A 14,468-nucleotide genomic window follows, 5' to 3' on the forward strand; every position below is an offset into this window, starting at 1 on the left:
TACTGACCTCACTCTTGGAGGAACCCTCGAGTACTCCACAGATAATTGCGGTCCACTAGGTCAAATGAAGGGACGCGGGTGGCGCTGTGGGTTAAACCACAGATCCTAGGGCTTGCCGATCAGAAGGTTGGTGGTTTGAATCCCCACGACGGGGTGAGCTCCCGTTGCTCGGTCCCTGCTCCTGCCAACCTAGTAGTTTGAAAGGACTTCAAAGTGCAAGTAGATAAATAGGTACCGCTCCGGCGGGAAGGTAAACGGCATTTCCGTGCGCTGCTCTGGTTCGCCAGAAGCGGCTTAGTCATGCTGGCCACATGACCCGGAAGCTGTACGCTGGCTCCCTCGGCCAATAAAGCGAGATGAGCGCCGTAACCCTAGAGTCAGCCATGACTGGACCTAATGGTCAGGGGTCCCTTTACCTTACCTTTAGGTCAAATGAGGCATTGCCCCACCCACTTCTGTCTTCCTGCAGCCAACCTTCGCCTCCCTCCCTTTTTTCTTACAGCCAGTTCAGAAAGTAGCACTGCCTTCCAGCTTCCTCCCCTTTAGTCTCGGTCTTGACCCCTTGCAGAATTCAGCTGGGGAGAGCAGCGCCCAAAATTAGAAATACAGTGGTACCTCAGGTTACAGACGCTTCAGGTTACAGACTCCGCTAACCCAGAAATATTACCTCAGGTTAAGAACTTTGCTTGAGGATAAGAACAGAAATCGTGCTCCGGCGGTGTGGCAGCAGCAGGAGGCCCCATTAGCTAAAGTGGTACCTCAGGTTAAGAACAGTTTCAGGTTAAGAACGGACCTCCAGAACGAATTAAGTTCTTAACCTGAGGTACCACTGTAGTTGGCTCTGGTTCCGCCTGCTTGTCATCCTGGCCTTCTGTCTTGCCAGTTCCAGTGGGCACCAGTCACGAATGCCACTAATGTCTTAGCCACACTCTTTGATTCTCTTACAACATTCCTAGCTCAGATGTTTTGCATGAGTGGAAGCCTACAAGTTCAGTGACAATTACTCAAAATAAAATAAATCAAGTGTTCCGTGAGTTCTGCTCCAGTAACTTCTTCAAGTTGGTTTCCTGGTGCATTAACCTTTTTAAAATAAATAAATAAAAGGGTTGAATTCTAAAGCATTGTTTTGGCTCTTATATCACAGATTAAAAGACATCCTCTGGTTATTTATATATAAATATGAAACAATTACGATCCAGTCATCCAGAGAAGCTGGTTGAAGGCATGTTATGAAACATGGGTGAACCTTGGAAGTAACCTTTAATGCCAGAATTATGGCAACAGCTGGAAGTTTAACTGTAGATGTCAGTGTAATTAGGCAGCTTGAAATTACAATAATAGCCTAATAGGTAAACTGTTCATTTTTACTTTTTGATGGAGGTGATAATTAAGATGGTGAATTTTTAAATAGTGGAACAGCTTTATAGATGTACCTTGCATTGAGATCAAATCATGTATGTTTTAATTTTAATTTCAGAAATAAATAATATTTTTAGGGGAGTGGTTTGGAGGGTAAGGATATAAAATGCCGGTTTCAAATTTCACCCTCGCCATGAATGGTGTCAGTGGCTCTAGACATGCTCCTTATACCCTGGGCAACCTTGCTATGCTATGGTGAGAGAATGACTGAGGTGATTTTATGTGAAGTACATCAAGAAAAAATGCCTATATACATTAGGACTGAGGAAACATTTGTAGTCCAAGGGCCACATTTCCTTTAAGGCAGCACTCTGGGGGCCAGATGCCAGCGTGTTGGGGGCTGGTTGAGTTAGGATGAGTATGATCCTGGGGAGAGCTCTAGCAGGTTGTGGGGGACTAGGGTGGATAAAAATCAATTTTTCAAAAAAAAATTAATAAAAAAATCAGTTTTTTAAAATTTAAATTGGATTAAAAATAATAATAATAATCAGATTTTTAAAATAAAATGCTTTTGGAGGAAAAATCTTTCTAAAGATAGTTTTCTGTTTAAGTTACATTATAGTCCAAAGGCTATTCATCAGGCAATAAGGATTTGTTTTAAGTTTTTCATGTGTGCTAAAACTCAGTCTTGAGTTTTGTTTTTGTTTTTTTTAAAAGTTTAACCACATCAGTTAACAAACACGGATACATCTGCTATAATGTTACTGCTTTAGTTAAATAAGTTGTTTAAATTGTTATTAAGGAAATGGTTGTTTTTCTCCTTCCCATAAAGTACAGCAGAAAAGCTGTCCAAATATAAACAGTTAGCTTATTAAACCACACAATAATTTCATAATTATCTGTCTGTGTATATCTAATAGTATAACCAAATCAGTAGTTTTTGACAAACTGTAAAAACTACTCTGAAAAATTATTATTCCAAAAATGAAACCTTCCTCTTGTTGTAAATATTAAGACTATACCAGCAAGAATGAGTTTTTCTGTTAAAAAGAAAGAAAGATTTAAATCAAGTCTTACTGACTAGTGATTTAAATCAAGTCTTACTGACTAGTGATTTAAATCAAGTCTTACTGACTAGTGATTTTAGTCAAGTCTTACTGACTAGTGATTTAAGTCAAGTCTTACTGACTAGTGATTTAAGTCAAGTCTTACTGACTAGTGATTTAAATCAAGTCTTACTGACTAGTGATTTTAGTCAAGTCTTACTGACTAGTGATTTAAGTCAAGTCTTACTGACTAGTGATTTAAATCAAGTCTTACTGACTAGTGATTTTAGTCAAGTCTTACTGACTAGTGATTTAAGTCAAGTCTTACTGACTAGTGATTTAAGTCAAGTCTTACTGACTAGTGATTTAAGTCAAGTCTTACTAACTAGTGATTTAAGTCAAGTCTTACTGACTAGTGATTTTAGTCAAGTCTTACTGACTAGTGATTTTAGTCAAGTCTTACTAACTAGTGATTTAAGTCAAGTCAAGTCTTACTGACTAGTGATTTAAATCAAGTCTTATTGACTAGTGATTTTAATCAAATCCACCCTGTAGGGGATCCACAAGAAATGAGGGAATCAGCCAGCAAAGATCCAAGGTGAGGACGTGAATCCTGGAAGGGAAGTTTCTCCAATCTGTTTTCCACGCCGAGCCCCTCTGCCTCCTCAGTTCCTGCTGGAGCCTCCTGTTCCATAGAAACCCCTCATGAGCAAACATGCCCCGGTGCAGCCGGAGGCTGGCCAGGGGTTCTGGTACTCCACTTCGGGTGAGGCTACTCTCTTTGCAAGAGCAGGAGATGCCCATTCCATCTCCCAGGTCCAGGAGGGACCAGAAGAGAAGAGCAACAGAGGCTGCAGCCTGTGCTGGTGAAGCAAAGCACCTGCAGAAATGCCCCTGTCCCCCCTCCATCATTCAGCCTATTCTCTACTTAAGTCAGAGAAGGAGAGAGCTAAGGGTTGGGTCAACTTCTATGGCTCTGAGCTAGCTAGGAAGTCTGCATTGTGTAGTAATGAATAGGGGATCAGCAATGTGGAGGACTGCCTAAAGTACCGTGTTTTCCCATGTATAAGACTAGGTTTTTTCACCAAAAATATAGGTTTAAATTTGGGGCTCGTCTTATACATAGGTAGTGCTGAGGGGTGCTTTCTTAATTTGTAGTCCCCCCCAAAATAGGTAAAGGTAAAGGGACCCCTGACTATTAGGTCCAGTCGTGGCTGACTCTGGGGTTGCGGCGCTCATCTTGCTTTATTGGCCGAGGGAGCCGGCGTACAGCTTCCGGGTCATGTGGCCAGCATGACTAAGCCGCTTCTGGCGAACCAGAGCAGCACACGGAAACGCCGTTTACCTTTCCGCCAGAGCGGTACCTATTTATCTACTTGCACTTTGACGTGCTTTCGAACTGCTAGGTTGGCAGGAGCAGGGACCGAGCAATGGGAGCTCACCCCGTCGCGGGGATTTGAACCGCCGACCTTCTGATCAGCAGGACCTAGGCTCAGTGGTTTAACCCACAGCGCCACCCGCGTCCCTCCTCCCAAAATAGGGGGCGTCTTATACATGGGGATGTCTTATACATGGAAAAATACGGTACCTTAGGGGCTTATGCATCCAGTAGCCTAACAAAAAACTTTGGAAAGGAACTTTTGCCTGCTGTTTTGGGGAGCTGGGAGTCCGGACACAGTAGTGGTGGGCAGGCTCTGAGACAAAAGTGAGTGTGAAGCAATGAATGTTAATTTTCTTGGAAGACTCTATCTTCCACCCAGGCAAGGAAGAGCCATTAGCAGAGTTCAATCATACCTGGAAGACCTGCTCTCTGCCTTGCAGACCTTTTCCCACCCTGACTGACTCCAGTTACAAAAGCTTGAGGCTGCGGAACTGACTCTTGGGCTGGGGTTTTGTTTAGGGGTTTTTGTTGTGGGGGTTGTTGCTGTTGATTGGTACAATTCTCTCCCCCCCCCCATCTTTATTTTTGCTGAAGCAAAAAGAAAAGAAAGATGCCCATTCGTGCCATCTATAACACGGGTGGCATGCCATGAGAAAACATGGTGTGAATCAGCTACTTCAAATTGTCCCCAAAAGTTGAACTGGGAAGAAGACTGAACAACACGGATAAGGGTTTGTGACCCTGTTATAGGAAAAAAGCTTATTTTTCTGCCTCGCCCTGAATGTGATAAGGCATTTTTCACAAAGGTCCAATCTGGTACATGATTGACATTTAATAACGGAAAGAAACCGGTGGAAAGATTTTGGGACACCTTGCAAGGAGCTAATTAACTCTCATGCCACAGGGGAAAAGTCTCTTCCCATTCAGTGCTGTTGCCTTTGCTAAAAAGGGTGATTTTACATTACACATACTTCTGTAAATCAAGAAAATCTTTAATAATAAAAAATGGGGAAAAAATAAATAAAACTCTACTAGACTGCACCATTAGCTAATCCATTGCAATTATCAATTTTTATTTTTAACTTTTTACAGCTTCTTTTGTACATTACTATGCATGCAAACTACCTAACGTAAGTAGTAATAAAGCTGCTAATAGTAATGGAAAGGTTAAACTTAGTATAATTAAGTCTGATGTTCAATTAAAACTGCCCACTATGCTAAGCACAATGCCAGAAAAGATGATAGTAGATTATCTATCTTGCCATCTAAACAGCAAACATACCTATTATACCACCTTCCTATCACTGCTGGACAATAGTGTTTCAGTGGTTTGCAACCATCTTTCAGTGGTTTGGAAAGCCTTGACCAGCAATGATATTCCATGGATATTTTTTAACCTGATGGTTGCTGAATTACAATCTTTGTAAAATAAATACAATTTTTTTTTGGGGGGAGGGTGATTTTGAAAGAAAATGCAAAAAGGAATTCTCTTTCAGCTAATTATAACAGAGTCTATTAGCAGTGTGCCCTTGCCCTGCTGGAAAGGGGTTGCACTTGGACTTCTCTGGAAATGCAGCCACTGATGTTATTTTAATTAAAGCTTGTCTGTTGATACTCGTTTATTCCCAGCGGGGGGTTATTGGCTGAACCGATGGTGCTGCTTACATTAGATGTGATACTGGATTTGAGAATTAATTAGGACAGGGTTGCGGACTCCTGCTTGCAACTTGCACGTGCTGAAGTTATCACGGACTCTCACAATCAGGGTCTTTTCCACCAATCACATTGATATGAGGAAGTGCATATATATATATATATATATATATATATATATATATATATATATATGAAAGTCAAGATAGCTGGACCAGTTTTATAAAGGCCTTTGCTTCTTTGGGGAGAGTCTTGGCCATCAAAATCCCCGTAGGCAGTGTACGCCCACACTCTGCTTATACGAGAAGCCTAGGAGCCGGGCTCATAATTGTAGTCAAACCCTGAAGTAGGAGTGACTTGGATGGGAGTGAGACCTAAGGGGAAATAGCAAGAATGAGGCATGAGGAATAGAGCCAGGATCTCAAGGCAATAAACAAGGCAGATATCCAGCATTCAGCATTTACTCAAGCGGAGAATTGCTGCTGCAATGAACAGGCAGCCTCATGCCTGCAGCTGAGGCCTTATATAAAGCTCCTGGGTCATTCGGGGTTGGTGAGTAGTGCAGCCAAGCAGAACTCTGTGGGTGGAGTAAGCAAAGCCACTTAAGGGTTGAGCCCTACTGGCTTCATCACGGCTGAGCGAGGCTTTGAGCCTTGGATCTCCCACAAGCCGCTGGGTTCAAAATGTCCTCCCCTGGCCTGGGGATGGGCTTAGTAAGTGCTGAACACAGAACAGCCGAAGAAATAATTCTGCTACTTTTGGATCCCACCTCCAGCTGCCTTTCCCAAAGTCTTGCTGTTTTTATACTGCTCTGCAGTGTACCCACAAATCCTTTGTGGGGAGTGGGCAGGGCTTTGCAGGTACCAACTTGGTAGACTTATTTTTTATTATTAAAAGCGTGCAGTGGGTCTATGTTATAAGGAAGCAGCTGAGGCCAGACATTTCCCCAGTACAGTGGTACCTCAGGTTACAGATGCTTCAGGTTACAGACTCCACTAACCCAGAAATAGTACCTCAGGTTAAGAACTTTGCTTCAGGATGAGAACAGAAATCGCGTGGCAGCGGCGCGGCAGCAGCGGGAGGCCCCTTAGCTAAAGTGGTACATCAGGTTAAGAAGTGTTTCAGGTTAAAAACGGACCTCCGGAATGAATTAAGTTCTTAACCCGAGGTACCATTGTACAGCCCCCCCATGCACGAGCACATATACATGTGGCACAGGGAAATAAATATTGATTGGCTGCTCCTACCTGTGCCTCAGATCCCCACTCCTGGCACTGTGGGGCGTGTGTACACCCACACACCCATTAACAAAATGAAGGACATCATCCTCTTTCTATGCTCCTCCGGATGGAAACATGCAGATGGGGACAGGTATACCCCTGCTTTAAGTTGCTTACATACTGTCTTCTCTTGTATATTATTTACTGCAAAGCTCGATGACTACGCTCTTTTGCGACGAAAAGTCTGATTACTGGAACGACGTCCGAGCACTGAACCACTGGTATATCACAGGTGGACTCTTTATTATTGCATTTGCAATTGTTCAAGATAACATCTAATTTGGAAAGGGAAGAAATGAGCACTGAGCCACTGATATATTTAAAAGTGCACTCTTTATTTACTGCATTTGCAGTTGTTTAAGTATGATAAAACCTATTTTGGAAAGAAACTACTTTTGCCATTTTTATGGACATTTATTGTTTGTTTTGAAGATAGTTTCCTAAGTGATATTGTCTTATGTCGATAGAGATAGGCAGGGGGAAGGGACCGAAACATATGGGATCGGCATCTGTCTGCTGTGCCGCTGGGTCCTAAAGCAGCTCCTGACACCCTGGAGGATAGGCGACCCAGTGCGCTACTAGCTGCACGGCCCCAGGCCAGTGGGAGAGGCGCAAATCCATCTCCTAACAACATCGGGTTGGGGCGCGGAAGAGAAGAGGGGTTGTGGGGAGAGAGTGTGAGGAGCTGAGCCGATTGGGGAGGCTGAGGGCAACAAGAGCTGCTGGGACAAATCAGAGATGGGAGGAGGAACTCAAAGAAGTGAACAACTGCTGCCCGGAAGTCGCTTGGGGCTGCTGCCCAGGAGAGACTGGAGGGAAGGCTTGGGGCAGCAGCCCTAGCAGTGGACTTGAGTCTCTCTCTCTCTCTCTCTCTCTCCCTCCCTCCCTCCCTCCCTCCCTCCCTCCCTCTGCCTCTCCCTCTCCCTCCTCATCCTGCACCTTCCTTGTTCAAGTGGCGTGCTCCCCACTTTACGAAATTTCACTTACATGTGCAGATGCCCAGAACGTGACCTCTGCCTAAGTGGGGGAATGCCTGTATATAGATCAGTGGTTCCTAAAGTGGGTGGTAGCTCCCCTAGGTGGGATTACCTAGGGGGGGGGGTGCAAAGAAGCAAGGGGTGAACATTGGGGGGGGGCTGCTGGAAGTGTAAACAACTTGAAAAGCTAGTATCAGTGGATCAAGTTCATCAATTTTGTCGAATTGATTAATTGTTTAAAATGTGTTCTGAATAAATGTGCACTCTCTTGAATTTTTATTGCGTTATTTTCTTCCTTAGTGGTTTGTGCAAACCACCATTCTGAATAATGCTATTTATAGGGTAGGGGGCACCGGGGAGGAGTTTATGTAACCCCAGGGGCGGTGGTACAAAAAAGGTTGGGAACTGCAGTTGATTAGTTGTGGGGTGGGATGGGGGGACGACTTGTGGGCCCAGTCACTCTGCATCTGATTCTGCAAGCCTCCCTAGCTCACTTGTCCAAAAACCTAAATTCTGTTCTACCCCTAGAGTGTGACCTCCTTATTTCCACTTCAATTTGTTTCTCTTTATTGCAGCCCATCCTTCACAGTTGGATCTGGCAGTATATGACTCCATTGTGATTCCACATTAGTAAATTTTATGTGTAGATCCCTGTTTCCACTCCTTAGGTCGCTACCAAAGTATAAGAAGGGCTCCAGGATTGCTCCTCAAGGAACTCTACTGGTTGCTTCATTGCGGTTTTGTCTTTCAACACTGCTATTTGTCTTCTTTCCTTCTAACCTTCTCTATTCCCTAATTCCCAGTGTCTGTATCAATGCCCATCTTTTTTCTGTTTTCTCATACTATCAGGTGCTCTGTGGAAGTTTGTACTAAGAACACAATTCAGTAGTTCTGTCATCTGTTTCAGCCTATATTGAAGCATGGTGCAGAAATGAGTAAACTTAAGCAGTATGTTCCATCTGCCTTAGAAGTACCGTCAACTGGCTGAAACATCTTCAGATACATGAGTTCTAAAGTAGCAGCATTGGCATGTCATATAATTGTTTTGTTTTGTTTTATGGACCTAGAAGTATCTTAGTTTGCCATCTCTGTGTTGAATTGACTGCTGTCTAATTGGTGCTGTGCCATCAGATGAAAAATATAATAAATGGTTATTGCCTACTGACAAGGATATGTCAAGGACAGCATCCATCACAATTTCAAACCCTTGTAAAGAATCCTGAAAATTCTGCAAAGAGAAAAATATACAGTGGTACCTTGGTTTACAAACTTAATCCATTCTGGAAGTCCGTTCTTAAACCAAAGCATTTTTAAACCAAGGCATGCTTTCCCACAGCAGCGGGGGACTCAATTTACAAATGGAACACACTCAACAGGAAGCGAAACATGTTCTTATTCCAAGGCAGAGTTCATAAACCAAAACACCAACTTCCGTGTTTGCAGCGTCCTTAATCCAAGTTGTTCATAAACTAAACTGTTCTTAAATCAAGGTACCACTGTACTACGAATCAGAAAGAAAGAAAGGGATAAAATAAGTGTTCCTGCCTTGGTATCCTCTGGATATTGTTGGACTACAACTCCCATCACCCCTTGCTGGCGAAGGCTGATGGGAGCTTTAGTCCAACGACATCTGGAGGATAACAGGTTAGAAAGGCTGCTCTTTGCAAATGTTTGTTGAATGCTATGCTTTTGCACTTGCTCCAAACGATATTTCACCCTCAGTAGTGTTTAGTAGGCTGCTGCTGCTATAAAATTTAATTTTTGCTCTCTCTTCCCATATTTTATTGGGTGCTTAATATCCAGGCCAGTAAAGATTGCAAAACTCTTTCCATTCTAACAGTTAACCTCTTGGGTTGAAATTTTCCATACTTCTGGACTGAGTTCAGATTGCTGTAACTGAGTGCAATCCAGAGCTATTAAAACAAATGGGAGTTCTGCCACATTGGCTTCAATGGGATCAGGGTTGTTTGCATCCATAGGCTGCTGTTTTGCCCAGCGATGGATAACTTTTCTCAACTTGATGTCAGTGACATTCTTTTATCATTTATAGTGTTCTGCTTCTCTGCTTTAAAGCACTAGCATAGTTTGTAATAAATCTGTAATAGTCTATAATGTCTCGAATATTTTAAATGTGGGTTAATGATAGAGAGGATGCAAGCAATTTATTAATTGTCTCAATCTCATATTGGGTTACAATGCTATACAGTTATTTGCTGTGACGTGTGGTAGATTTATTGCAGCTGGTGCGGGTGGGGTGAAATCTGGAATAAGACCGCAGTGTGAGGGAGGGTTTAATCTGGATCAGAACCATGTAGAGGACAAATGTTTACATTTCTTCCTCCCCTCACCCATGCTGTGGTCTTGATCAGGACTGTGCCTGCATAGCGTAACAGCAGCATTATGCAAATCATTAAAAATTGCATCATTTGTTCCTAAATCATTTCCTTCATATATTTATACTTTTATTGACAGTATTGTACAGTACTTACTTACCCTAGTGTTGCAAGCTTGGAAGCCAACGCTTCTCTCAGGAAGCATTCATGTAAGGGCTAATATTAGGATTTATTCAAGTATTCCCACAGGCTTTGTAATAGGAGAATACAACTCCTATTTTTCACCCCGGGATCACTGTGCCAAGTTGCAGACCTGGGATTTTCCAGAAGACCTATTTGTTGAGCATTTATCCTGATCGCATGGGAAGAAAAGGGTTCCTTTAATCACAGTAGAACACAGAAAATTCTTTACCTCTCTTGCTCTTCCCCTTTCCGCCCTTCATGCTCTCTGTTTTTGCTCTGTCCCAGCCCTTAGCATGGCTTTTTCCAATCCCAATAATAGAATTGTAGAGTTGGAAGGAACCCCAGGGGTCATCTAGTCCAACCCCCTGCAATGCAGGAATCCTGCCCACAGCCGTCCCTGGGTGGGCTCGAACCCCCAACCTTTGAACCACCACCAGGCGCACTGACCCATTGAGCCACAACTAAATCTTTGACCATTTCCTCCTCCCTCCTTGCTATTTCTCTCCCGTCACCTCCCTCTTCCTCCCAGCATCTAGCCTTGCTCTTTCTCTCTCCACCACCACTTATGCTCCATGTACGCCTTTCTCTGCGTGCCAAGTGTGTGTCTCTGAATTAAGTGTGCTCTAGTCTACCGCGAGGGATGCGGGTGACGCTGTGGGTTAAACCACAGAGCCTAGGAGTTGCCGATCAGAAGGTCAGCGGTTCGAATCCTCACGACGGGGTGAACTCCCGTTGCTCGGTCCCTGCTCCTGCCAACCTGGCAGTTCAAAAGCACGTCAAAGTGCAAGTAGATAAATAGGTACCGCTCTGGCGGGAAGGTAAACGCCGTTTCTGTGCGGTGCTCTGGTTTGCCAGAAGTGGCTTAGTCATGCTGGCCACATGACCCGGAAGCTGTACACCGGCTCCCTCGGCCAATAAAGTGAGATGAGTGCCACAACCCCAGAGTTGGCCACGACTGGACCTAATGGTCAGGGGTCCCTTTACCTTTAGTCTACCACGACCTCTGGCCCCACCTTTCCCCAGCTTCACCTATTGTAAGCTGCCCTGCCTTGTTCTTCACCCCATCAGCCCCAGTGGGCAGCTGCCCCTGCTGCAGAGCCTCCCCCTTGGTCACACGCCATAGCAGGTCTTTCAGATGGGTACTCATGCTTCTGAATGTGTTGGGCTTTCCTTTTTCAGCAGCCGTAATACGATCTCATCTAATCTTTTACAGACGAGAGCAGAACAGTCCCAAGGTGCATACTTCTTGCCTGAGTTTGCATTATCACCACAAGGAAGCTTCTTGGAAGACACCACAGGAGAACAGTTCCTCACCTACCGCTACGACGATCAGGTTTGTCTGCTGAATATGAAAATTACGGAGTTCTTTTTAATCTTTCCAAGGGAACAATGGGGCATGTGTGCTCTCAAAGCAGGCCTGTTATCTTAATGTCTGGTGCAGTATTTATAAAGGGACAAACAGCAGTTTTAATATTACCGTATTTTCCGTGTATAAGGCGCCCCCATGTATAAGATGACCCCTGTTTTTTGAGCCCCAAAATAAGAAATAAATAATTGCAACATTCCGTGCATAAGACAACCCCCAATTTTAAACTTTAAAAAATTTGGGGGGGGGGAATATAGTCTTATACACAGAAAAAATGCAGTATTTAGTTTTACTTGTGGGCTTCATTCTTTGACGAAATAAAAATAAAATAAAAATGGCACCAAGAGCAACATTGCAAAAGCCAAAAGTTATAAATCTAATGCAAAACAAAGATGTTATAATGCAAAATATATATAGAAACGTATTTGTACAAATAGCTTTGCTAATAGAAAAGACACAGGGGAAAGCAGGAGACGCAAAAAGGTATGTAGAATTGGGTCAGGAATAGTGCCAAACCATGGTTTAGTGCTCCTAAATGTGCCATTTGTATGCATGTTCCTCCTTCCCTCATGTGCTATGATACTCTTCCTGCCTGTCAGCAAACAAATTGGATTTTGGAACCAAAGCTAGTGTAGTGTCGTGTCTAACTAAGGTTTGGCCATAATATTGCACAACAGTTTAATAGAAGAAGAAGAAGAAGAAGAGTTTGGATTTGATATCCCGCCTTTCACTCCCCTTCAGGAGTCTCAAAGCGGCTAACATTCTCCTTTCCCTTCCTCCCCCACAACAAACACTCTGTGAGGTGAGTGGGGCTGAGAGACTTCACAGAAGTGTGACTGGCCCAAGGTCACCCAGCAGCTGCATGTGGAGGAGCGGAGAAGCGAACCCGGTTTCCCAGATTACGTGACTACCGCTCTTAACCACTACACCACACTGGCTCTCTAATAGACAACTATAGAAGGGGAAATTGCATCATAGTCAGAGGTAGTCCTACCACCTAACGAGATCGTCTCAGCTGGCAGGTTTGGGACACAATTACATGTGCAAAAGCTATTATGACATTGACTAGTTCAAGTTCTCTTGAAATGAGTGCAAGAAGCACAGTGTCAGGGAACTGCCATTGGCTCAGGGGCGAGAGGAGAGAAGCTGGGTGGATTACAGAGAGCCCCCAAAGATCGTGGGAAGCAGCACCTCCTCAGCAGAGGAAGGAAGCCACGCCTCCAGTGGAGAGGAGCTTCAGGGCTCGGAGGAGGCGAGGCGGTGCCAGGACACCTTGCCTGAGCAAAGCAGGGAGGAGAGAGGTCCCCCGTTACCCACGCCTTCCTTGCGCAGTAGGTTTCCGCGCAGAGAGGGGAGGCGCAGACTGGGCGTCAAGAAACTACTCTGCTGGGGAAGGTTTAAGGACCGCCCACTCTCAGATTCTGCCAGTGAATGAGCAAGACACGGAATAGTGGCGCTCTGCATTCTAACGGTTTTTATCACCAATAAGAAACCTTTAAAACAGACTATTGAAGCATATTGCCTGATTGCTCTCTAGCAACCAACTGATACCTCTAACACACAGCCATGTGGCTTGAGCCCTAGAGCATCTTCTGAATTGTACTTTGCTCAGAGGCGGTACTCTTTGGATTTCCCCACCCTTGGTACCAAGACAACCTTGTCATAGATCATTCAACTTTTCCGGCACTTGCCTGTTTAGCATCCTGGGAAGGTGAAATCTGATTGCGTTCATAATGCAATTTGAAGTATGTGTAGCTTGTAGGGAAAGACCTGCCAAAGAAGCTGAAAAACATCTTCATGTATTCGACAATGGCGGCGAGAGTCTTAATAGCACAAGGATGGAAGACTGAGGAAACTCTGACAAAAGAAGTATGGCAAGAGAAGCTGATGGACTATTCAGAATTGGCAAAATTGACACATAAACTACGGAACAAGGATAACTGTGACTTTAAAGATGAATGGGAACCTTTTACAAAGTACTTAAAGACGCAACAAAGTGAATTGGACTCCTTAGCAGGTTTTGAATAAACAGTCACAAACTTTTTATTGATAACAAACAGCTAGACAAATTAAGGATCTATACAAATCTGTAACATGCAGAGAATAGCATTTTATAGAGAAACCAGAGATCGGAACTGAGGGAAGTTGGGGTGGGGTGGGGAGGGGGGTTGTTTTATGGGAAGGGGGAAAATGGGGGGGGGAATTAAGGATGATATGTTTTAAGATAATATGTTTTGTTTAAATTTTTAATAAAAAATCTATTTAAAAAAATGAAGTATGTGTAGCAAGGAGCTGTATTAATGCCTGGTTTAAAAAGCCAATTGCCTTTTCTGAAAAGGAATTTCTTGAAACACCTTCCACAAGGTGCAGCCCATAGCAGATGGTAAGCTAATTCTTGTGTCCTGTTTTTTATGTAGCATTTTGACTAAATGTGGTTTCCTTAACAGAGAATTGTTCATTTTTACTGGATAAATTTATATACGAAATGAACAGATTTTCATTTTACACGTTCACAGTTTTTGTTTATGTTGAGCTTGTTGAAGTCGAACGTTAAAAAAGTTAAATTGTAAAGAGAGGGTAGTAATGGATGAAGCAGGGAGTCTGGAAAATAACAAACCATGTTTCTTATAATTAAAACAGCAGTGCGTACTCCAGAAGCCATAGATACATTACACTAAATGTGGAATAGATATAATGGCAAAGAAAGCAACATGAAAGGGACCCTGTTAATCTTGGCAGACGATCTAAAGTAAACCTAGGAAGTGTGTGGCCTGCTGTGGAAATTTACTCATAACACAATGTGTCCCAGAATCCCATTGAACTCCACATCAAAACAATCAGAACTGCATTCATGGGTACATTGCTAGTGCAATCTGAATAATGCAGAGAT

At 43.5% G+C, this 14,468-nt stretch overlaps 1 protein-coding gene across 2 annotated transcripts in view; it reads left to right on the forward strand.

Moving 5' to 3' along the window:
• Positions 1-14,468, forward strand: part of ADAMTSL3 (ADAMTS like 3) — a 278,004-nt gene that overhangs the window by 35,832 nt on the left and 227,704 nt on the right. For both annotated transcript variants that reach the window (XM_081171011.1, XM_081171012.1), the window contains exon 2: positions 11,426-11,545. In XM_081171011.1, the coding sequence (XP_081027137.1) occupies positions 11,426-11,545 (120 nt within the window). The remainder of the gene's footprint in view (positions 1-11,425; positions 11,546-14,468) is intronic.

This window comes from Podarcis bocagei (genome assembly GCF_964188305.1).
Source record: "Podarcis bocagei genome assembly, chromosome: 14".
NCBI lineage: Eukaryota > Metazoa > Chordata > Lepidosauria > Squamata > Lacertidae > Podarcis > Podarcis bocagei.